The following is a 20575-nucleotide window of genomic DNA, read 5'->3' on the forward strand; positions in this document are numbered from 1 at the left end:
TGTTGAGAGAGTGTTGCTGGAAAAGCACAGTAGGTCAGGCAGCATCCAAGGAGCAGGAAAATCAACGTTTTGGGCAGGAGGCCTTCAGGAAACGTCGATTTTCCTGCTCCTCGGATGCTGCCTGACCTGTGCTTTTCCCGCTACACACTCTCAACTCTGATCTCCAGCATCTGCAGACCTCACTGTCTCCTATCTTATCAGTGTGTCTATGAGCACACTTGAGATTGTTCAGCTAGTGCTGCTCAATTGCAGTCATACCTTATAGTAAGCATTTTGTTTTGTGTTTTTAGTTAAAACAGATTGGCTGAATATAGCCTGTACTTAGCCTATCAATTGAGAGAGCGTGCTATTTGATTCAATCATTGGGACATATGGCTTATGGAGCTGAAACTGAAATTAATCCATGCTGTTGTTGTATTGTGTGTTGAATAGAATGCATTTTTTGCACTGAGAGCACCATCCTGCTGTTGAAGAATGCTAATCAATGTAGCCATTGAGTAGAAGCAGAGTAAAATAGCTTGCTTAGCCTACTGTTTATATTGTTGAGATTCCTTGTCTTTCCAAGTTAATTTGAGATAGATTGGTACTTTACAAGTTCAAAATGGTGGCCATTGGCTCATTTGCAAATTTGGAAAAACCAATACAGAACATATTACTGTTAAATGTGATTCTGCACTTGGGCAGCACGAGTTGAATAGTCTCGTGTGTACAAATAGTCGTACCTAAAACTGAGGTGTTAGCTTGATGAAGCTACAACACAGAGCAACAGGGCAATTTGTTAACCAGAGGCAGCAGCATGCAATTTGATAGAGCACAGTAGACCTACAACTAAAGGATCCTGCCAGGATGATGGGGTTAATTAAACAACTCACTGGTGGAAAGGCTCAACAAATACTCAATTCCTCAGTGATAAGGAGCCCAGCACTTCTGTGTTTTAAAAAAAATGCCTGAAGCATGACTCCGGTCCTCAACTGGAAGGTGCCAAGTGGATGATCCCCACTGGCCTCCTCCAATGTTCTCAGCATTACAGATACCAGCCTTCAACCAATTTGATTCATTTCACATGATATCAAGAAGCAGCTGACTGTACTGGACTGTGCAGAGTTTGTATTATGTCTGAATACTCCACAGTCAACATCCTGGGGGTTGCTGTTGATCAGAAATTGAACTAGACACACCAGATAAACACAGTGGCAATCAGACCTGGTCGGAGGCTAGGAGTACTGGGTGAGTATGACTCCCCAAAGCCTGTCACGAGTCAGGACTGCGATGGAATGCTCCCCACTTGCCTGGATGAATCCAGCTCCAATGACACTCAAGGAGCTTGACACCATCCAGGCCAAAGCAGCCCATTTGATTAGCACCACATCCACAAACATCCATTCCCTCCACCATCCATCAGAAGCAGCAGCGGGTGCTATCTATCAGATGCACTGTAGAAATTCACCAAAGATCCTTAAAATGCACCTTCCAAACCCGCGACCACTTCTGTCGAGAAGGTCAAGGGCAGCAGATACGTGGGAACACCACCCACTGGAAGTTCCCTTCCAAGCCACTCACCATCCTGACTTGGAAATATATCGCTGTTCCTTCACCATTGCTGGGTCAAAATCCTGAAGCTCCCTCCCTCAGGGCATTACGGGTCAACCTACGACACATGGGCTACTGCAGTTCAAGAAGGCAACTATCCCATTTTGGAGGGCAAGTAGGGGTGGGCAGTAAATGCTGCCCCAGCTAGGAACACCCATGTCTGATAAAAGAATTAAACAGACGTTCTAACATTTTGTCTTGGAATTGTGTTCAGCATCACATTGTCATCAATTTGAGCCACAAGAGACAATTAACCTCAGACCCTGTCATGATGCAGCTTGTAATTCCAGGTGAGGCTCAGTCAGTTCACTTGGCTAGACCTGGCATGCGATACCAACAGTGTAGGTTCAGTTCCCCCATTGGCTGAGGATACCCTGAAGAACTGTCTTTTTCATACTCTCCCATTGCCTGGCACGCGGTGACCCTCCGCTTAAACAACTAGCAGTCATCTCACTCTAACGAGACAGCAGCCCTACGGTCCAGTAATACTATGGTAACCTTACTTTGGTTCTTCGTACTCTGTCACTAAAAAATGTTTGTGAAGTTAAAACAAGTGCAAGTAATAAAATAAAATTTTCTTTTCCAGGATATCCGAGTTTCTGAGTTTCCCAGTCATTCCAGGGATTATGGATCCATTTTATCAGCTGGAAATCTAACCCATCATCTTCGTCGGAGACCTTCCTTACTGTCAGAATTCCAGCCAGGAGCTGACCGGTGAGGGCTTTAACTTGCAATCAGAGTTTTAGCTTTTCACATTGTTTCCACAAACCAGTCCATATAACCTCAGCTACTCGCTATGTTGAGGTTTCGTTAACCTCAGTATCATCAATGAGCTGTCTCAACCTTTCATTTCGAAATGTTGACAGGTCGCATGCAGTCAGGAGCGGCGTTTTCTAATAATCTGCTGTCCGTTTGCTGCCCTCAGGCCGTCCGCTTGCTGTCCTCCGGCCATGTCCTCTCTCTCTCTCACCCCTCCCCACCCGGCCATGTCCTCTCTCTCTCTCACCCCTCCCCACCCGGCCATGTCCTCTCTCACCTCCGGCCGTGCGCTCTCTCCCCCCCAGGCAATGTGCTCTCCCCCACCCCCGACCGGGCACTCTCTCCCCTCCCCGCCTGGCCGTGTGCTCGCTCTCCACCCGGACGTGTGCTCTCCCTCTCCTCCGGCCGTGTGCTCGCTCTCCACCCGGCCGTGCGCTCTCCCTCTCCTCCGGCCGTGTGCTCTCTCTCCTCCGGCCGTGCGCTCTCTCTCCTCCGGCCGTGTGCTCTCTCTCCTCCGGCCGTGTGCTCTCCCTCTCCTCCGGCCATGTCCTCTCTCTCCTCCGGCCGTGCGATCTCACTCCTCCGGCTATGTGCTCTCTCTCTCCTCCGGCCATGCGCTCGCTCTCCTTCTGCCGTGCGCTCTCTCTCTCTCCTCCCGCCGTGTGCTTTCTCTCCTCCGGCCGTGCGCTCTCTCCCTCTCCTCCGGCCGTGCGCTCTCCCTCTCCTCCGCCCGTGCGCACTCTCTCCTCCGCCCGTGCGCACTCTCTCCTCCAGCCGTGCGCTCTCCCTCTCCTCCAGCCGTGCGCTCTATCTCCTCCGGCCGTGCACTCGCTCTCCACCAGCCGTGCGCTCTCTCTCTCCTCCGGCCGTGCGCTCTCTCTCCTCCGGCCGTGCGCTCTCTCCTCCGGCCGTGCGCTCTCTCCTCCGGCCGTGCGCTCTCTCTCCTCCGGCCGTGTGCTCTCCCTCTCCTCCGGCCGTGTGCTCTCCCTCTCCTCCGGCCGTGCGCTCTCTCTCCTCCGGCCGTGTGCTCTCCCGCTCCTCCGGCCGTGCGCTCTCTCTCCTCCGGCCGTGCGCTCTCTCTCCTCCGGCCGTGCGCTCTCTCTCTCCTCCGGCCATGTGCTCTCCCTCTCCTCCGGCCGTGCGCTCTCCCTCTCCTCCGGCCGTGCGCTCTATCTCCTCCAGCCATGTGCTCTCCCTCTCCTCCGGCCGTGCGCTCTCCTCCGGACGTGTGTTCTCGCTCTCCTCCAGATGTGCGCTCTCTCTCCTCCGGCCGTGCGCTCTCCCTCTCCTCCGGCCGTGCGCTCTCCCTCTCCTCCGGCCGTGCGCTCTCCCTCTCCTCCGGCCGTGAGCTCCCTCTCCTCCGGCCGTGCGGTCTCCCTCTCCTCCGGCCGTGTGCTCTCCCGCTCCTCCGGCCGAGCGCTCTCTCTCCTCCGGCCGTGCGCTCTCTCTCTCCTCCGGCCGTGCGCTCTCCCTCTCCTCCGGCCGTGCGCTCTCCCTCTCCTCCGGCCGCGTGCTCTCCCTCTCCTCCGGCCGTGCGCTCTATCTCCTCCAGCCGTGCGCTCTCCCTCTCCTCCGGCCGTGCGCTCTCCCTCTCCTCCGGCCGTGCGCTCTCCCTCTCCTCCGTCCGTGCGCTCTCCCTCTCCTCCGGCCGTGCGCTCCCTCTCCTCCGGCCGTGCGTTCTCCCTCTCCTCCGGCCGTGCATTCTCCCTCTCCTCCGGCCGTGCGCTCTCCCTCTCCTCCGGCCGTTTGCTCTCTCTCTCCTCCGGCCGTGCGCTCTCCCTCTCCTCCGGCCGTGCGCTCTCCCTCTCCTCCGGCCGTGCGCTCTCCCTCTCCTCCGGCCGTGCGCTCCCTCTCCTCCGGCCGTGCGTTCTCCCTCTCCTCCGGCCGTGCGCTCTCCCTCTCCTCCGGCCGTGCGCTCTCCCTCTCCTCCGGCCGTGCGCTCTCCCTCTCCTCCGGCCGTGCGCTCTCCCTCTCCTCCGGCCGTGCGCTCTCCCTCTCCTCCGGCCGTGCGCTCTCTCTCTCCTCCGGCCGTGCGTTCTCCGTCTCCTCCGGCCGTGCGTTCTCCGTCTCCTCCGGCCGTGCGCTCTCCCTCTCCTCCGGCCGTGCGCTCTCCCTCTCCTCCGGCCGTGCGCTCTCTCTCTCCTCCGGCCGTGCACTCTCTCTCGTCCGGCCGTGCGCTCTCCCTCTCCTCCGGCCGTGCGCTCACTCTCCACCAGCTGTGCGCTCTCTCTCTCTCCTCCGGCCGTGCGCTCTCTCTCCTCCGGCCGTGTGCTCGCTCTCCTCCGGCCGTGTGTCCTCGCTCTCCTCCGGCCGTGCACTCTCTCTCCTCCGGCCGTGTGCTCTCCCGCTCCTCCGGCCGTGCGCTCTCTCTCCTCCGGCCGTGCGCTCTCTCTCCTCCGGCCGTGTGCTCGCTCTCCACCCTGCCGTGCGCTCTCCTTCTCCTCCGGCCGTGCGCTCTCTCTCCTCCGGCCGTGCGCTCTCTCTCTCCTCCGGCTGTGCGCTCTCCCTCTCCTCCGGCCGTGTGCTCTCCCTCTCCTCCGGCCGTGCGCTCTCTCTCCTCCGGCCGTGTGCTCTCTCTCCTCCGGCCGTGCGCTCTCTCTCTCCTCCGGCTGTGCGCTCTCCCTCTCCTCCGGCCGTGTGCTCTCCCTCTCCTCCGGCCGTGCGCTCTCTCTCCTCCGGCCATGTCCTCTCTCTCCTCCGGCCGTGTGCTCTCTCTCCTCCGGCCGTGCGCTCTCTCTCCTCCGGCCATGTCCTCTCTCTCCTCCGGCCGTGTGCTCTCTCTCCTCCGGCCGTGCGCTCTCCCTCTCCTCCGACCGTGCGCTCTCCCTCTCCTCCGGCCGTGTGCTCTCCCTCTCCTCCGGCCGTGCGCTCTCTCTCCTCCGGCCATGTCCTCTCTCTCCTCCGGCCGTGCGCTCTCTCTCCTCCAGCCGTGTGCTCTCTCTCCTCCGGCCGTGCGCTCTCTCTCCTCCGGCCGTGTGCTCTCTCTCCTCCGGCCGTGCGCTCTCCCTCTCCTCCGGCCGTGCGCTCTCCCTCTCCTCCGACCGTGCGCTCTCCCTCTCCTCCGGCCGTGCGCTCTCCCTCTCCTCCGACCGTGCGCTCTCCCTCTCCTCCGGCCGTGCGCTCTCCCTCTCCTCCGACCGTGCGCTCTCCCTCTCCTCCGGCCGTGTGCTCTCCCTCTCCTCCGGCCGTGCGCTCTCCCTCTCCTCCGACTGTGCGCTCTCCCTCTCCTCCGGCCGTGCGCTCTCCCTCTCCTCCGACCGTGCGCTCTCCCTCTCCTCCGGCCGTGCGCTCTCCCTCTCCTCCGGCCGTGCGCTCTCCCTCTCCTCCGGCCGTGCGCTCTCCCTCTCCTCCGACCGTGCGCTCTCCCTCTCCTCCGACCGTGCGCTCTCCCTCTCCTCCGGCCGTGCGCTCTCCCTCTCCTCCGACCGTGCGCTCTCTCTCTCCTCCGGCCGTGCGCTCTCTCTCCTCCGGCCGTGTGCTCTCTCTCCTCCGGCCGTGCGCTCTCTCTCCTCCGGCCGTGCGCTCCCTCTCTCCTTCGGCCGTGCGCTCTCCCTCTCCTCCAGCCGTGTGCTCGCTCTCTCCTCCGGCCGTGTGCTCGCTCTCTCCTCCGGCCGTGTGCTCGCTCTCCTCCGGACGTGTGCTCTCCCTCTCCTCCGGCCGTGCGCTCTCTCTCCTCCGGCCGTGCGCTCTCTCTCCTCCGGCCGTGCGCTCTCTCTCCTCCGGCCGTGTGCCCGCTCTCTACCCGGCCGTGCACTCTCTCTCCTCCGGCCGTGCAATCTCGCTCTCCTCCGGCCGTATGCTCTCCCTCTCCTCCGGCCGTGTGCTCTCTCTCCTCCGGCCGTGTGCTCTCCCGCTCCTCCGGCTGTGCGCTCTCTGTCCTCCGGCCGTGCGCTCTCTCTCCTCCGGCCGTGTGCTCTCTCTCCTCCGGCCATGTGCTCGGTCTCCACCCGGCCGTGCACTCTCTCTCCTGCGGCCGTATGCTCTCCCTCTCCTCCGGCCGTGCGCTCTCCCTCTCCTCCGGCCGTGCGCTCTCCCTCTCCTCCGGCCGTGCGCTCTCTCTCCTCCGCCCGTGCGCTCTCCCTCTCCTCCGGACGTGTGTTCTCCCTCTCCTCCGGCCGTGCGCTCTCTCTCCTCCGGCCGTGCGCTCTCTCCTCCGGCCGTGCGCTCTCTGTCCTCCGGCCGTGCGCTCCCTCTCCTCCGGCCGTGCGCTCTCCCTCTCCTCCGGCCGTGCGCTCTCCCTCTCCTCTGGCCGTGCGCTCTCCCTGTCCTCCGGCCGTGCGCTCCCCCTCTCCTCCGGCCGTGCGCTCTCCTTCTCCTCTGGCCGTGTGCTCTCCCTGTCCTCCGGCCGTGCGCTCTCCTTCTCCTCTGGCCGTGCGCTCTCCCTGTCCTCCGGCCGTGCGCTCCCTCTCTCCTCCGGCCGTGCGCTCCCCCTCTCCTCCGGCCGTGCGCTCTCTCTCTTCCGGCCGTGCGCTCCCTCTCATCCGGCCGTGCGCTCTCCCTCTCCTCCGGCCGCGTGCTCTCCCTCTCCCCTGGCCGTGCGCTCTCTCTCCTTCTGCTGTGCACTCTCTCTCTCTCCTCCGGCCGTGTGCTCTCTCTCCTCCGGCCGTGCGCTCTCTCTCCTCCGGCCGTGCGCTCTCCCTCTCCTCCGGCCGTGTGCTCGCTCTCCTCCGGCCGTGCACTCTCTCCTTCAGCCGTGCGCTCTCCCTCTCCTCCGGCCGTGCGCTCTCCCTCTCGTCCGGCCGTGCGCTCTCTCTCCTTCGGCCGTGCGCTCGCTCTCCACCAGCCGTGTGCTCGCTCTCCACCAGCCGTGCGCTCTCTCTCTCCTCCGGCCATGCGCTCTCCCTCTCCTCCGGCCGTGCGCTCTCTCTCCTCTGGCCGTGCGCTCTCTCTCACCTCCGGCCGTGCGCTCTCCCTCTCTCCGGCCATGCGCTCTCTCTCCTTCGGCCGTGCGCTCGCTCTCCACCGGCCCTGCGCTCGCTCTCCACCAGCCGTGCGCTCGCTCTCCACCAGCCGTGCGCTCGCTCTCCACCAGCCGTGCGCTCTGTCTCACCTCCGGCCGTGCGTTCTCCCTCTCCTCCGGACGTGCGATCTCCCTCTCCTCCGGACTTTTTTTCCCCCTCTCCTCCGGCCGTGCGCTCTCTCTCCTCCGGCCATGCACTATCTCTCCTCCGGCCGTGCGCTCACTCTCCTCCGGCCGTGCGCTCCCTCTCGTCCGGCCGTGCACTCCTTCTCCTCCGGCCGTGCGCTCTCCCTCTCCTCCGGCCGTGCGTTCTCCCTCTCCTCCGGCCGTGCGCTCTCCCTCTCCTCCGCCGGTGCGCTCTCTCTCCTCCGACCGTGCGCTCTCCCTCTCCTCCGACCGTGCGCTCTCCCTCTCCTCCGGCCGTGCGCTCTCCCTCTCCTCCGGCCGTGCGCTCCCTCTCTCCTTCGGCCGTGTGCTCTCCCTCTCCTCCGGCCGTGTGCTCGCTCTCCTCCAGCCGTGCGCTCTCTCTCCTCCAGCCGTGTGCTCTCCCGCTCCTCCGGCTGTGCGCTCTCTGTCCTCCGGCCGTGCGCTCTCTCTCCTCCGGCCATGTGCTCGCTCTCCACCCGGCCGTGCACTCTCTCTCCTGCGGCCGTGCGCTCTCTCTCACCTCCGGCCGTGCGCTCTCCCTCTCTCCGGCCGTGCGCTCTCTCTCCTTCGGCCGTGCGCTCGCTCTCCACCGGCCGTGCGCTCGCTCTCCACCAGCCGTGCGCTCGCTCTCCACCAGCCGTGCGCTCTGTCTCACCTCCGGCCGTGCGCTCTCCCTCTCCTCCGGCCATGCGCTCTCCCTCTCCTCCGGACGTGCGATCTCCCTCTCCTCCGGACTTTTTTTCCCCCTCTCCTCCGGCCGTGCGCTCTCTCTCCTCCGGCCGTGCGCTCTCTCTCCTCCGGCCATGCACTATCTCTCCTCCGGCCGTGCACTATTTCTCCTCCGGCCGTGCGCTCCCTCTCCTCCGGCCGTGCGCTCCCTCTCGTCCGGCCGTGCACTCACTCTCGTCCGGCCGTGCGCTCTCCCTCTCGTCCGGCCGTGCGCTCTCCCTCTCCTCCGGTCGTGCGCTCTCCCTCTCCTCCGGACGTGCGCTCTCTCTCCTCCGGCCGTGCGCTCTCTCTCCCCCAGCCGTGCGCCCTCTCTCCTCCTGCCGTGCGCCCTCTCTCCTCCGACCGTGTGCTCTCCCTCTCCTACAGCCGCGCGCTCTCCCTCTCCTCAGGCCGTGCGCTCTCCCTCTCCTCCGGCCGTGCGCTCTCCCTCTTCTCTGCCCGTGCGCTCCCCCTCTCCTCCGGCCATGCGCTCTCCCTCTCATCCGCCCGTGCGCTCTCCTCCGGCCATGTGCTCTCTTCCTCCGGCCGTGTGCTCTCTCTCTCCTCCGGCCATGCGCTCGCTCTCCTTCTGCCGTGCGCTCTCTCTCACCTCCGGCCGTGCGCTCTGTCTCACCTCCGGCCCTGCGCTCTCCCTCTCCTCCGGCCGTGCGCTCTCCCTCTCCTCCGGCCGTGCGCTCTCCCTCTCCTCCGGCCGTGCGTTCTCCCTCTCCTCCGGCCGTGCGCTCTCCCTCTCCCCCGGCCGTGTGCTCTCCCTCTCCTCCGGCCGTGCGCTCTCTCTCCTCCAGCCGTGCGCTCTCCCTCTCCTCCGGCCGTGCGCTCTCCCTCTCCTCCGGCCGTGCGCTCCCTCTCATCCGGCCGTGCGTTCTCCCTCTCCTCCGGCCGTGCGTTCTCCCTCTCCTCCGGCCGTGCGCTCTCCCTCTCCTCCGGCCGTGCGCTCTCCCTCTCCTCCGGCCGTGCGCTCTCCCTCTCCTCCGGCCGTGCACTCCCTCTCATCCGGCCATGCGTTCTCCCTCTCCTCCGGCCGTTTGCTCTTCCTCTCCTCCGGCCGTTTGCTCTCCCTCTCCTCCGGCCGTGCGCTCTCCCTCTCCTCCGGCCGTGCGCTCTCCCTCTCCTCCGGCCGTGCACTCTCTCTCCTCCGGCCGTGCGCTCTCCCTCTCCTCCGGCCGTGCGCTCTCCCTCTCCTCCGGCCGTGCGCCCTCCCTCTCCTCCGGCCGTTTGCTCTTCCTCTCCTCCGGCCGTTTGCTCTCGCTCTCCTCCGGCCGTGCGCTCTCCCTCTCCTCCGGCCGTGCGCTCTCCCTCTCCTCCGGCCGTGCACTCTCTCTCGTCCGGCCGTGCGCTCTCCCTCTCCTCCGGCCGTGCGCTCACTCTCCACCAGCTGTGCGCTCTCTCCCTCTCCTCCGGCCGTGTGTTCTCGCTCTCCTCCGGCCGTGCACTCTCTCTCCTCCGGCTGTGTGCTCTCCCTGTCCTCCGGCCGTGCGCTCTGTCTCCTCCGGCCGTGCGCTCTGTCTCCTCCGGCCGTGCGCTCTCTCTCCTCCGGCCGTGCGCTCTCTCTCCTCCGGCCGTGCGCTCTCTCTCCTCCGGCCGTGCGCTCTCTCTCCTCCGGCCGTGCGCTCTCTCTCCTCCGGCCGTGTGCTCTCCCGCTCCTCCGGTCGTGCGCTCTCCCTCTCCTCGGGCGTGTGTTCTCCCTCTCCTCCAACCGTGCGCTCTCTCTCTCCTCCGGCCGTGCGCCCTCTCTCCTCCGGCCGTGCGCTCTCCCTCTTCTCTGCCCGTGCGCTCCCCCTCTCCTCCGGCCATGCGCTCTCCCTCTCATCCGCCCGTGCGCTCTCCTCCGGCCATGTGCTCTCTTCCTCCGGCCGTGTGCTCTCTCTCTCCTCCGGCCATGCGCTCGCTCTCCTTCTGCCGTGCGCTCTCTCTCACCTCCGGCCGTGCGCTCTGTCTCACCTCTGGCCCTGCGCTCTCCCTCTCCTCCGGCCGTGCGCTCTCCCTCTCCTCCGGCCGTGCGCTCTCCCTCTCCTCCGGCCGTGCGTTCTCCCTCTCCTCCGGCCGTGCGCTCTCCCTCTCCCCCGGCCGTGCGCTCTCCCTCTCCCCCGGCCGTGTGCTCTCCCTCTCCTCCGGCCGTGCGCTCTCTCTCCTCCAGCCGTGCGCTCTCCCTCTCCTCCGGCCGTGCGCTCTCCCTCTCCTCCGGCCGTGCACTCCCTCTCATCCGGCCGTGCGTTCTCCCTCTCCTCCGGCCGTGCGCTCTCCCTCTCCTCCGGCCGTGCGCTCTCCCTCTCCTCCGGCCGTGCGCTCTCCCTCTCCTCCGGCCGTGCACTCCCTCTCATCCGGCCGTGCGTTCTCCCTCTCCTCCGGCCGTTTGCTCTTCCTCTCCTCCGGCCGTTTGCTCTCCCTCTCCTCCGGCCGTGCGCTCTCCCTCTCCTCCGGCCGTGCGCTCTCCCTCTCCTCCGGCCGTGCACTCTCTCTCCTCCGGCCGTGCGCTCTCCCTCTCCTCCGGCCGTGCGCTCTCCCTCTCCTCCGGCCGTGCGCCCTCCCTCTCCTCCGGCCGTTTGCTCTTCCTCTCCTCCGGCCGTTTGCTCTCGCTCTCCTCCGGCCGTGCGCTCTCCCTCTCCTCCGGCCGTGCGCTCTCCCTCTCCTCCGGCCGTGCACTCTCTCTCGTCCGGCCGTGCGCTCTCCCTCTCCTCCGGCCGTGCGCTCACTCTCCACCAGCTGTGTGCTCTCCCTGTCCTCCGGCCGTGCGCTCTGTCTCCTCCGGCCGTGCGCTCTGTCTCCTCCGGCCGTGCGCTCTCTCTCCTCCGGCCGTGCGCTCTCTCTCCTCCGGCCGTGCGCTCTCTCTCCTCCGGCCGTGTGCTCTCCCGCTCCTCCGGCCGTGCGCTCTCTCTCCTCCGGCTGTGCGCTCTCTCTCCTCCGGCCGTGTGCTCGCTCTCCACCCTGCCGTGCGCTCTCCCTCTCCTCCGGCCGTGCGCTCTCTCTCCTCCGGCCGTGCGCTCTCTCTCTCCTCCGGCTGTGCGCTCTCCCTCTCCTCCGGCCGTGTGCTCTCCCTCTCCTCCGGCCGTGCGCTCTCTCTCCTCCGGCCGTGTGCTCTCTCTCCTCCGGCCGTGCGCTCTCTCTCCTCCGGCCATGTCCTCTCTCTCCTCCGGCCGTTCGCTCTCTCTCTCCTCCGGCCGTGCGCTCTCTCTCCTCCGGCCGTGCGCTCTCTCTCCTCCGGCCATGTCCTCTCTCTCCTCCGGCCGTGCGCTCTCCCACTCCTCCAGCCGTGCGCTCTCCCACTCCTCCGGCCGTGCGCTCTCCCTCTCCTCCGGCCGTGCGCTCTCCCTCTCCTCCGGCCGTGCGCTCTCCCTCTCCTCCGGCCGTGCGCTCTCCCACTCCTCCGGCCGTGCGCTCTCCCTCTCCTCCGGCCGTGCGCTCTCCCTCTCCTCCGGCCGTGCGCTCTCCCTCTCCTCCGGCCGTGCGCTCTCCCTCTCCTCCGGCCGTGCGCTCTCCCTCTCCTCCGGCCGTGCGCTCCCTCTCTCCTTCGGCCGTGTGCTCTCCCTCTCCTCCGGCCGTGTGCTCGCTCTCTCCTCCGGCCGTGTGCTCGCTCTCCTCCGGCCGTGTGCTCTCCCTCTCCTCCGGCCGTGCGCTCTCTCTCCTCCGGCCGTGCGCTCTCTCTCCTCCGGCCGTGCGCTCTCTCTCCTCCGGCCGTGCGCTCTCTCTCCTCCGGCCGTGTGCTCGCTCTCTACCCGGCCGTGCACTCTCTCTCCTCCGGCCGTGCAATCTCGCTCTCCTCCGGCCGTGTGCTGTCTCTCCTCCGGCCATGTGCTCGCTCTCCACCCGGCCGTGCTCTCGCTCTCCTCCGGCCGTATGCTCTCCCTCTCCTCTGGCCGTGTGTTCGCTCTCCTCCGGCCGTGCGCTCTCCCTCTCCTCCGCCCGTGCGCTCTCCCTCTCCTCCGGACGTGTGTTCTCCCTCTCCTCCGGCCGTGTGCTCTCTCTCCTCCGGCCGTGCGCTCTCTCTCCTCCGGCCGTGCGCTCTCTCCTCCGGCCGTGCGCTCTTTGTCCTCCGGCCGTGCGCTCCCTCTCCTCCGGCCGTGCACTCACTCTCGACCGGCCGTGTGCTCTCCCTGTCCTCCGGCCGTGCGCTCTCCCTCTCCTCCGGCCGTGCGCTCTCCTTCTCCTCTGGCCGTGCGCTCTCCCTGTCCTCCGGCCGTGCGCTCCCCCTCTCCTCCGGCCGTGCGCTCCCCCTCTCCTCCGGCCGTGCGCTCCCCCTCTCCTCCGGCCGTGCGCTCTCTCTCCTCCGGCCGTGCGCTCCCTCTCATCCAGCCGTGCGCTCTCCCTCTCCCCTGGCCGTGTGCTCTCTCTCCTCCTGCCGTGCGCTCTCTCTCCTCCGGCCGTGCGCTCTCCCTCTCCTCCGGCCGTGTGCTCGCTCTCCTCCGGCCGTGCACTCTCTCCTTCAGCCGTGCGCTCTCCCTCTCCTCCGGCCGTGCGCTCTCTCTCCTTCGGCCGTGCGCTCGCTCTCCACCAGCCATGTGCTCGCTCTCCACCAGCCGTGCGCTCTCTCTCTCCTCCGGCCGTGCGCTCTCCCTCTCCTCCGGCCGTGCGCTCTCTCTCCTCTGGCCGTGCGCTCTCTCTCACCTCCGGCCGTGCGCTCTCCCTCTCTCCGGCCGTGCGCTCTCTCTCCTTCGGCCGTGCGCTCGCTCTCCACCAGCCGTGCGCTCGCTCTCCACCAGCCGTGCGCTCTGTCTCACCTCCGGCCGTGCGCTCTCCCTCTCCTCCGGCCATGCGCTCTCCCTCTCCTCCGGACGTGCGATCTCCCTCTCCTCCGGACTTTTTTCCCCCCTCTCCTCCGGCCGTGCGCTCTCTCTCCTCCGGCCATGCACTATCTCTCCTCCGGCCATGCACTATCTCTCCTCCGGCCGTGCGCTCTCTCTCCTCCGGCCATGCACTATCTCTCCTCCGGCCATGCACTACCTCTCCTCCGGCCGTGCGCTCACTCTCCTCCGGCCGTGCGCTCCCTCTCGTCCGGCCGTGCACTCACTCTCGTCCGGCCGTGCGCTCTTCCTCACCTCCGGCCGTGCGCTCTCCCTCTCCTCCGGTCGTGCGCTCTCCCTCTCCTCCGGACGTGCGCTCTCTCTCCTCCGGCCGTGCGGTCTCTCTCCCCCGGCCGTGCGCCCTCTCTCGTCCGGCTGTGCGCCCTCTCTCCTCCGACCGTGTGCTCTCCCTCTCCTACAGCCGCGCGCTCTCCCTCTCCTCAGGCCGTGCGCTCTCCCTCTCCTCCGGTCGTGCGCTCTCCCTCTCCTCCGGTCGTGCGCTCTCCCTCTCCTCGGGCGTGTGTTCTCCCTCTCCTCCAACCGTGCGCTCTCTCTCTCCTCCGGCCGTGCGCCCTCTCTCCTCCGGCCGTGCGCTCTCCCTCTTCTCTGCCCGTGCGCTCCCCCTCTCCTCCGGCCATGCGCTCTCCCTCTCATCCGCCCGTGCGCTCTCCTCCGGCCATGTGCTCTCTTCCTCCGGCCGTGTGCTCTCTCTCTCCTCCGGCCATGCGCTCGCTCTCCTTCTGCCGTGCGCTCTCTCTCACCTCCGGCCGTGCGCTCTGTCTCACCTCCGGCCCTGCGCTCTCCCTCTCCTCCGGCCGTGCGCTCTCCCTCTCCTCCGGCCGTGCGTTCTCCCTCTCCTCCGGCCGTGTGCTCTCCCTCTCCTCCGGCCGTGCGCTCTCTCTCCTCCAGCCGTGCGCTCTCCCTCTCCTCCGGCCGTGCGCTCTCCCTCTCCTCCGGCCGTGCGCTATCCCTCTCCTCCGGCCGTGCACTCCCTCTCATCCGGCCATGCGTTCTCCCTCTCCTCCGGCCGTGCGTTCTCTCTCTCCTCCGGCCGTGCGCTCTCCCTCTCCTCCGGCCGTTTGCTCTCCCTCTCCTCCGGCCGTGCGCTCTCCCTCTCCTCCGGCCGTTTGCTCTCCCTCTCCTCCGGCCGTGCGCTCTCCCTCTCCTCCGGCCGTGCGCTCTCCCTCTCTTCCGGTCGTGCGCTCTCCCTCTCCTCCGGACGTGCGCTCTCTCTCCTCCGGCCGTGCGCTCTCTCTCGTCCGGCCGTGCGCTCTCCCTCTCCTCCGGCCGTGCGCTCACTCTCCACCAGCTGTGCGCTCTCTCTCTCTCTTCCGGTCGTGCGCTCTCCCTCTCCTCCGGACGTGCGCTCTCTCTCCTCCGGCCGTGTGCTCGCTCTCCTCCGGCCGTGTGTTCTCGCTCTCCTCCGGCCGTGCACTCTCTCTCCTCCGGCTGTGTGCTCTCCCTGTCCTCCGGCCGTGCGCTCTGTCTCCTCCGGCCGTGCGCTCTGTCTCCTCCGGCCGTGCACTCTCTCTCCTCCGGCCGTGTGCTCTCCCTCTCCTCCGGCCGTGCGCTCTCTCTCCTCCGGCCGTGCGCTCTCTCTCCTCCGGCCGTGCGCTCTCCCTCTCCTCCAGCCGTGCGCTCTCCCTCTCCTCCGGCCGTGCGCTCTCCCTCTCCTCCGGCCGTGCGCTCCCTCTCCTCCGGCCGTGCGCTCTCCCTCTCCTCCGGACGTGTGTTCTCCCTCTCCTCCGGCCGTGCGCTCTCTCTCCTCCGGCCGTGCGCTCTCTCTCCTCCGGCCGTGCGCTCTCCTCCGGCCGTGCGCTCTCTCCTCCGGCCGTGCGCTCTTTGTCCTCCGGCCGTGCACTCACTCTCGTCCGGCCGTGTGCTCTCCCTGTCCTCCGGCCGTGCGCTCTCCCTCTCCTCCAGCCGTGCGCTCTCCTTCTCCTCTGGCCGTGCGCTCTCCCTGTCCTCCGGCCGTGCGCTCCCCCTCTCCTCCGGCCGTGCGCTCCCCCTCTCCTCCGGCCGTGCGCTCCCCCTCTCCTCCGGCCGTGCGCTCCCCCTCTCCTCCGGCCGTGCGCTCTCCCTCTCCTCCGGCCGCGTGCTCTCCCTCTCCCCTGGCTGTGTGCTCTCTCTCCTTCAGCCGTGCGCTCTCCCTCTCCTTCGGCCGTGCGCTCTCTCTCCTTCGGCCGTGCGCTCTCTCTCCACCAGCCGTGTGCTCGCTCTCCACCAGCCGTGCGCTCTCTCTCTCCTCCGGCCGTGCGCTCTCCCTCTCCTCCGGCCGTGCGCTCTCTCTCCTCTGGCCGTGCGCTCTCTCTCACCTCCGGCCGTGCGCTCTCCCTCTCTCCGGCCGTGCGCTCTCTCTCCTTCGGCCGTGCGCTCGCTCTCCACCAGCCGTGCGCTCGCTCTCCACCAGCCGTGCGCTCTGTCTCACCTCTGGCCGTGCGCTCTCCCTCTCCTCCGGCCATGCGCTCTCCCTCTCCTCCGGACGTGCGATCTGCCTATCCTCCGGACTTTTTTTCCCCCTCTCCTCCGGCCGTGCGCTCTCTCTCTCCTCCGGCCGTGCGCTCTCTCTCCTCCGGCCGTGCACTATCTCTCCTCCGGCCGTGCGCTCACTCTCCTCCGGCCGTGCGCTCCCTCTCGTCCGGCCGTGCACTCACTCTCGTCCGGCCGTGCGCTCTCCCTCACCTCCGGCCGTGCGCTCTCCCTCTCCTCCGGTCGTGCGCTCTCCCTCTCCTCCGGACGTGCGCTCTCTCTCCTCCGGCCGTGCGCTCTCTCTCCCCCGGCCGTGCGCCCTCTCTCCTCCTGCCGTGCGCCCTCTCTCGTCCGGCTGTGCGCCCTCTCTCCTCCGACCGTGTGCTCTCCCTCTCCTACAGCCGCGCGCTCTCCCTCTCCTCAGGCCGTGCGCTCTCCCTCTCCTCGGGCGTGTGTTCTCCCTCTCCTCCAACCGTGCGCTCTCTCTCTCCTCCGGCCGTGCGCCCTCTCTCCTCCGGCCGTGCGCTCTCCCTCTTCTCTGCCCGTGCGCTCCCCCTCTCCTCCGGCCGTGCGCTCTCCCTCTCATCCGCCCGTGTGCTCTCTTCCTCCGGCCGTGTGCTCTCTCTCTCCTCCGGCCATGCGCTCGCTCTCCTTCTGCCGTGCGCTCTGTCTCACCTCCGGCCGTGCGCTCTGTCTCACCTCCGGCCCTGCGCTCTGTCTCACCTCCGGCCCTGCGCTCTCCCTCTCCTCCGGCCGTGCGATCTCCCTCTCCTCCGGCCGTGCGATCTCCCTCTCGTCCGGCCATGCGCTCTCCCTCTCCTCCGGCCGTGCGCTCTCTCTCCTCCGGCCATGCGCTCTCTCTCCTCCGGCCGTGCGCTCTCCCTCTCCCCTGGCTGTGCGCTCTCTCTCCTCCGGCCGTGTGGTCTCCCGCTCCTCCGGCCGTGTTCTCCCTCTCCTCCAGACGTGTGTTCTCCCTCTTCCACGGCCGTGCGCTCTCTCTCCTCCGGCTGTGCGCTCTCTCTCCTCCGGCTGTGCGCTCTCTCTCCTCCGGCCGTGCGCTCTCCCTCTCGTCCGGCCATGCGCTCTCCCTCTCCTCCGGCCGTGCGCTCTCTCTCCTCCGGCCGTGTGCTCTCCCGCTCCTCCGGCCGTGCGCTCTCCCTCTCCTCCGGCCGTGCGCTCTCTCTCCTCCGGCCGTGCTCTCTCTCTCCTCCTGCCGTGCGCTCTCTCTCCTCCTGCCGTGCGCTCTCCCTCTCCTCTGGCCGTGTGCTCTCCCTCTCGTCCGGCCATGCGCTCTCCCTCTCCTCCGGCCGTGCGCTCTCTCTCCTCTGGCCATGCGCTCTCTCTCCTCCGGCCGTGCGCTCTCCCTCTCCCCTGGCTGTGCGCTCTCTCTCCTCCGGCCGTGTGCTCTCCCTCTCCTCCGGCCGTGCACTCTCTCTCCTCTGGCCGTGTGCTCTCCCGCTCCTCTGGCCGTGCGCTCTCTCTCCTCTGGCCGTGCGCTCTCACTCCTCCAGCCGTGTGCTCGCTCTCCACCCGGCCGTGCACTCTCTCTCCTCCGGCCGTGCGCTCTCTCTAACCTCCGGCCATATGCTCTCCCTCTCCTCCGGCCGTGTGCTCGCTCTCCTCCGGCCGTGTGCTCTCCCCCTCCTCTGGCCGTGCGCTCTCTCTCCTCCAGCCGTGTGCTCTCCCTCTCCTCCGGCCGTGCGCTCTCCCTCACCTCCGGCCGTGTGCTCTCCCTCTCCTCCGGCTGTGCGCTCTCACTCTCCTCCGGCCGTGCGCTCTCCCTCTCCTCCAGCCATGCGCTCTCCCTCTCGTCCGGCCGTGCGCTCTCCCTCTCCTCCGGCCGTGCGCTCTCCCTCTCCTCCGGCCATGTCCTCTCTCTCCTTTGGCCGTGCGCTCTCCCTCTCCTCCGGCCGTGCGCTCTCCCACTCCTCCGGCCGTGCGCTCTCCCTCTCCTCTGGCCGTGCGCTCTTCCTCTCCTCCGGCCGTGCGCTCTCCCTCTCCTCCGCCCGCGTGCTCTCCCTCTCCTCCGGCCGTGTGCTCTCTCTCCTCCGGCCGTGTGCTCTCTCACCTCCGGCCGTGCGCTCTCTCTCTCCTTCGGCCGTGTGCTCTCTCTCCTCCGGCCGTGCGCTCTCTTTCTCCTCCGGCCATGCGCTCGCTCTCCTCTGGTCGTGCGCTCTCTCTCCTCCGGCCGTGCGCTCTCCCTCTCCTCCGGCCGTGCGCTCTCCCTCTCCTCCGGCCGTGCGCTCTCCCTCTGCTCCGGCCGTGCGCTCTCCCTCTCCTCCGGCCGTGCGCTCTCCCTCTCGTCCGGCCGTGCGCTCTCCCTCTCGTCCGGCCGTGCGCTCTCCCTCTCGTCCGGCCATGCGCTCTCTCTCTCCTCCGGCCATGTCCTCTCTCTCCTTTGGCCGTGCGCTCTCCCTCTCCTCCGGCCGTGCGGTCTCCCTCTCCTCCGCCCGCGTGCTCTCCCTCTCCTCCGGCTGCGTGCTCTCCCTCTCCTCCGGCTGCGTGCTCTCCCTCTCCTCTGGCCGTGCGCTCGCTCTCCTTCTGCTGTGCGATCTCTCTCTCTCCTCCGGCCGTGTGCGCTGTCTCCTCCGGCCGTGTGCTCTCTCTCCTCCGGCCTTGCGCTCTCTTTCTCCTCCGGCCATGCGCTCGCTCTCCTCCGGCCGTGCGCTCTCTCTCCTCCGGCCATGCGCTCTCCCTCTCCTCCGCCCGTGTGCTCTCTCTCTCTCCTTTGGCCGTGCTCTCTCCCTCTCCTCTGGCCGTGCGCTCTCCCTCTCCTCCTGCCATGCGCTCTCTCTCCTCCGGCCGTGCGCTCCTCCAGCCGTGCGCTCTCCCTCTCCTCCGCCCGTGCGCTCTCTCTCCTCCGGCCGTGCGCTCTCTCTCTCCTCCGGCCGTGCGCTCTCTCTCTCCTCCGGCCGTGCGCTTTCTCCCTCTCCTCTGGCCGTGCGCTCTCCCTCTCCTCCGGCCGTGCGCTCTCCCTCTCTCTTCAGCCGTGCGCTCTCCCTCTCTCTCCGGCCGTGCGCTCTCGCTCTCCTCTGGCCGTGCGCTCTCGCTCTCCTCTGGCCGTGCGCTCTCGCTCTCCTCTGGCCGTGCGCTCTCGCTCTCCTCTGGCCGTGCGCTCTCGCTCTCCTCCGGCCGTGCGCTCTCGCTCTCCTCCGGCCGTGCGCTCTCCCTCTACTCCGGACGTGTGTTCTCCCTCACCTCCGGCCGTGCGCTCTCTCACCTCCGGCCGTGTGCTCGCTCTCCACCCGGCCGTGCACTCTCTCTCCTCTGGCCGTGCGCTCTCTCACCTCCGGCCGTGTGCTCGCTCTCCACCCGGCCGTGCACTCTCTCTCCTCCGGCCGTGCGCTCCCCCTCTCCTCCGGCCATGCGCTCACTCCTCCAGCCGTGCGCTCTCCCTCTCCTCCGGCCGTGCGCTCTCCCTCTCCTCCAGCCGTGCGCTCTCCCTCTCCTCCGGCCGTGCGCTCTCCCTCTCCTCTGGCCGTGCGCTCTCCCTCTCCTCTGGCCGTGCGCTCTCCCTCTCCTCCGGCCGTGCGCTCTCCCTCTCCTCCAGCCGTGCGCTCTCCCTCTCCTCCGGCCGTGCGCTCTCCCTCTCCTCCGGCCGTGCGCTCTCTCTCCTCCGGCCGTGCGCTCTCTCTCTCCTCCGGCCGTGCGCTCTCCCTCTCCTCCGGCCGTGTGCTCCCTCTCCTCCGGCCGTGTGATCTCTCTCCTCCGGCCCTGTGCTCCCTCTCCTCCGGCCGTGCGCTCTCTCTCCTCCGGCCGTGCGCTCTCCCTCTCGTCCGGCCCTGCGCTCTCCTTCTCCTCCGGCCGTGCGCTCTCCCTCTCCTCCGGCCATGTCCTCTCTCTCCTTTGGCCGTGCGCTCTCCCTCTCCTCCGGCCGTGCGCTCTCCCTCTCCTCCGGCCGTGCGCTCTCCCTCTCCTCCGCCCGCGTGCTCTCCCTCTCCTCCGGCTGCGTGCTCTCCCTCTCCTCTGACCGTGCGCTCACTCTCCTTCTGCTGTGCGATTTCTTCTCTCCTCCGGCCCTGTGCTCTCTCTCCTCCGGCCGTGCGCTCTCTCCTCCGGCCGTGTGCTCTCTCTCTCCTCCGGCCATGCGCTCGCTCTCCTCTGGCTGTGCGCTCTTTCTCCTCCGGCCCTGCGCTCTCCCTCTCCTCCGGTTGTGTGCTCTCCCTCTCCTCCGGCTGTGCGCTCTCCCTCTCCTCCGGCCGTGCGCTCTCCCTCTACTCCGGCCGTGCGCTCTCCCTCTCCTCCAGCCTTGTGCTCTCCCTCTCCTCCGGCCGTGCGCTCTCCCTCTCATCCTGCCTTGTGCTCTCCCTCTCCTCCGGCCGTGCACTCTCCCTCTCCTCCGGCTGTGCGCTCTCCCTCTCCTCCGGCCATGTCCTCTCTCTCCTTTGGCCGTGCGCTCTCCCTCTCCTCCGGATGTGCGCTCTCCCTCTCCTCCGGATGTGCGCTCTCCCTCTCCTCCGCCCGCGTGCTCTCCCTCTCCTCCGGCCGTGCGCTCTCCCTCTCCTCCAGCCTTGTGCTCTCCCTCTCCTCCGGCCGTGCACTCTCCCTCTCCTCCGGCTGTGCGCTCTCCCTCTCCTCCGGCCATGTCCTCTCTCTCCTTTGGCCGTGCGCTCTCCCTCTCCTCCGGATGTGCGCTCTCCCTCTCCTCCGGATGTGCGCTCTCCCTCTCCTCCGCCCGCGTGCTCTCCCTCTCCTCTGGCCGTGCGCTCGCTCTCCTTCTGCTGTGCGATCTCTCTCTCCTCCGGCCGTGTGCTCTCTCTCCTCCAGCCGTGCGCTCTCTCCTCTGGCCGTGCGCTCTCCCTCTCCTCCGGCCGTGCGCTCTCCCTCTCCTCCAGCCGTGCGCTCTCCCTCTCCTCCGGCCGTGCGCTCTCCCTCTCCTCCGGCCGTGCGCTCTCTCTCCTCCGGCCGTGCGCTCTCTCTCTCCTCCGGCCGTGCGCTCTCCCTCTCCTCCGGCCGTGTGCTCCCTCTCCTCCGGCCGTGTGATCTCTCTCCTCCGGCCCTGTGCTCCCTCTCCTCCGGCCGTGCGCTCTCTCTCCTCCGGCCGTGCGCTCTCCCTCTCGTCCGGCCCTGCGCTCTCCTTCTCCTCCGGCCGTGCGCTCTCCCTCTCCTCCGGCCATGTCCTCTCTCTCCTTTGGCCGTGCGC

The 20575-nt window shown here is 67.7% G+C and overlaps 1 protein-coding gene across 9 annotated transcripts in view; it reads left to right on the plus strand.

Annotated features, from left to right (window-relative positions):
- The window catches only part of ncor2 (nuclear receptor corepressor 2), a 418107-nt gene that overhangs the window by 34676 nt on the left and 362856 nt on the right, over positions 1-20575 (plus strand). For all 9 annotated transcript variants that reach the window (XM_087999801.1, XM_087999810.1, XM_087999806.1 and 6 more), the window contains exon 3: positions 2177-2304. In XM_087999801.1, the coding sequence (XP_087855927.1) occupies positions 2177-2304 (128 nt within the window). The remainder of the gene's footprint in view (positions 1-2176; positions 2305-20575) is intronic.

The sequence above is a fragment of the Chiloscyllium plagiosum genome, unplaced genomic scaffold (assembly GCF_037043375.1).
Source record: "Chiloscyllium plagiosum isolate Xiang-an unplaced genomic scaffold, Cpla_swu_hap1 HiC_scaffold_24, whole genome shotgun sequence".
In the NCBI taxonomy this organism is placed as follows: domain Eukaryota; kingdom Metazoa; phylum Chordata; class Chondrichthyes; order Orectolobiformes; family Hemiscylliidae; genus Chiloscyllium; species Chiloscyllium plagiosum.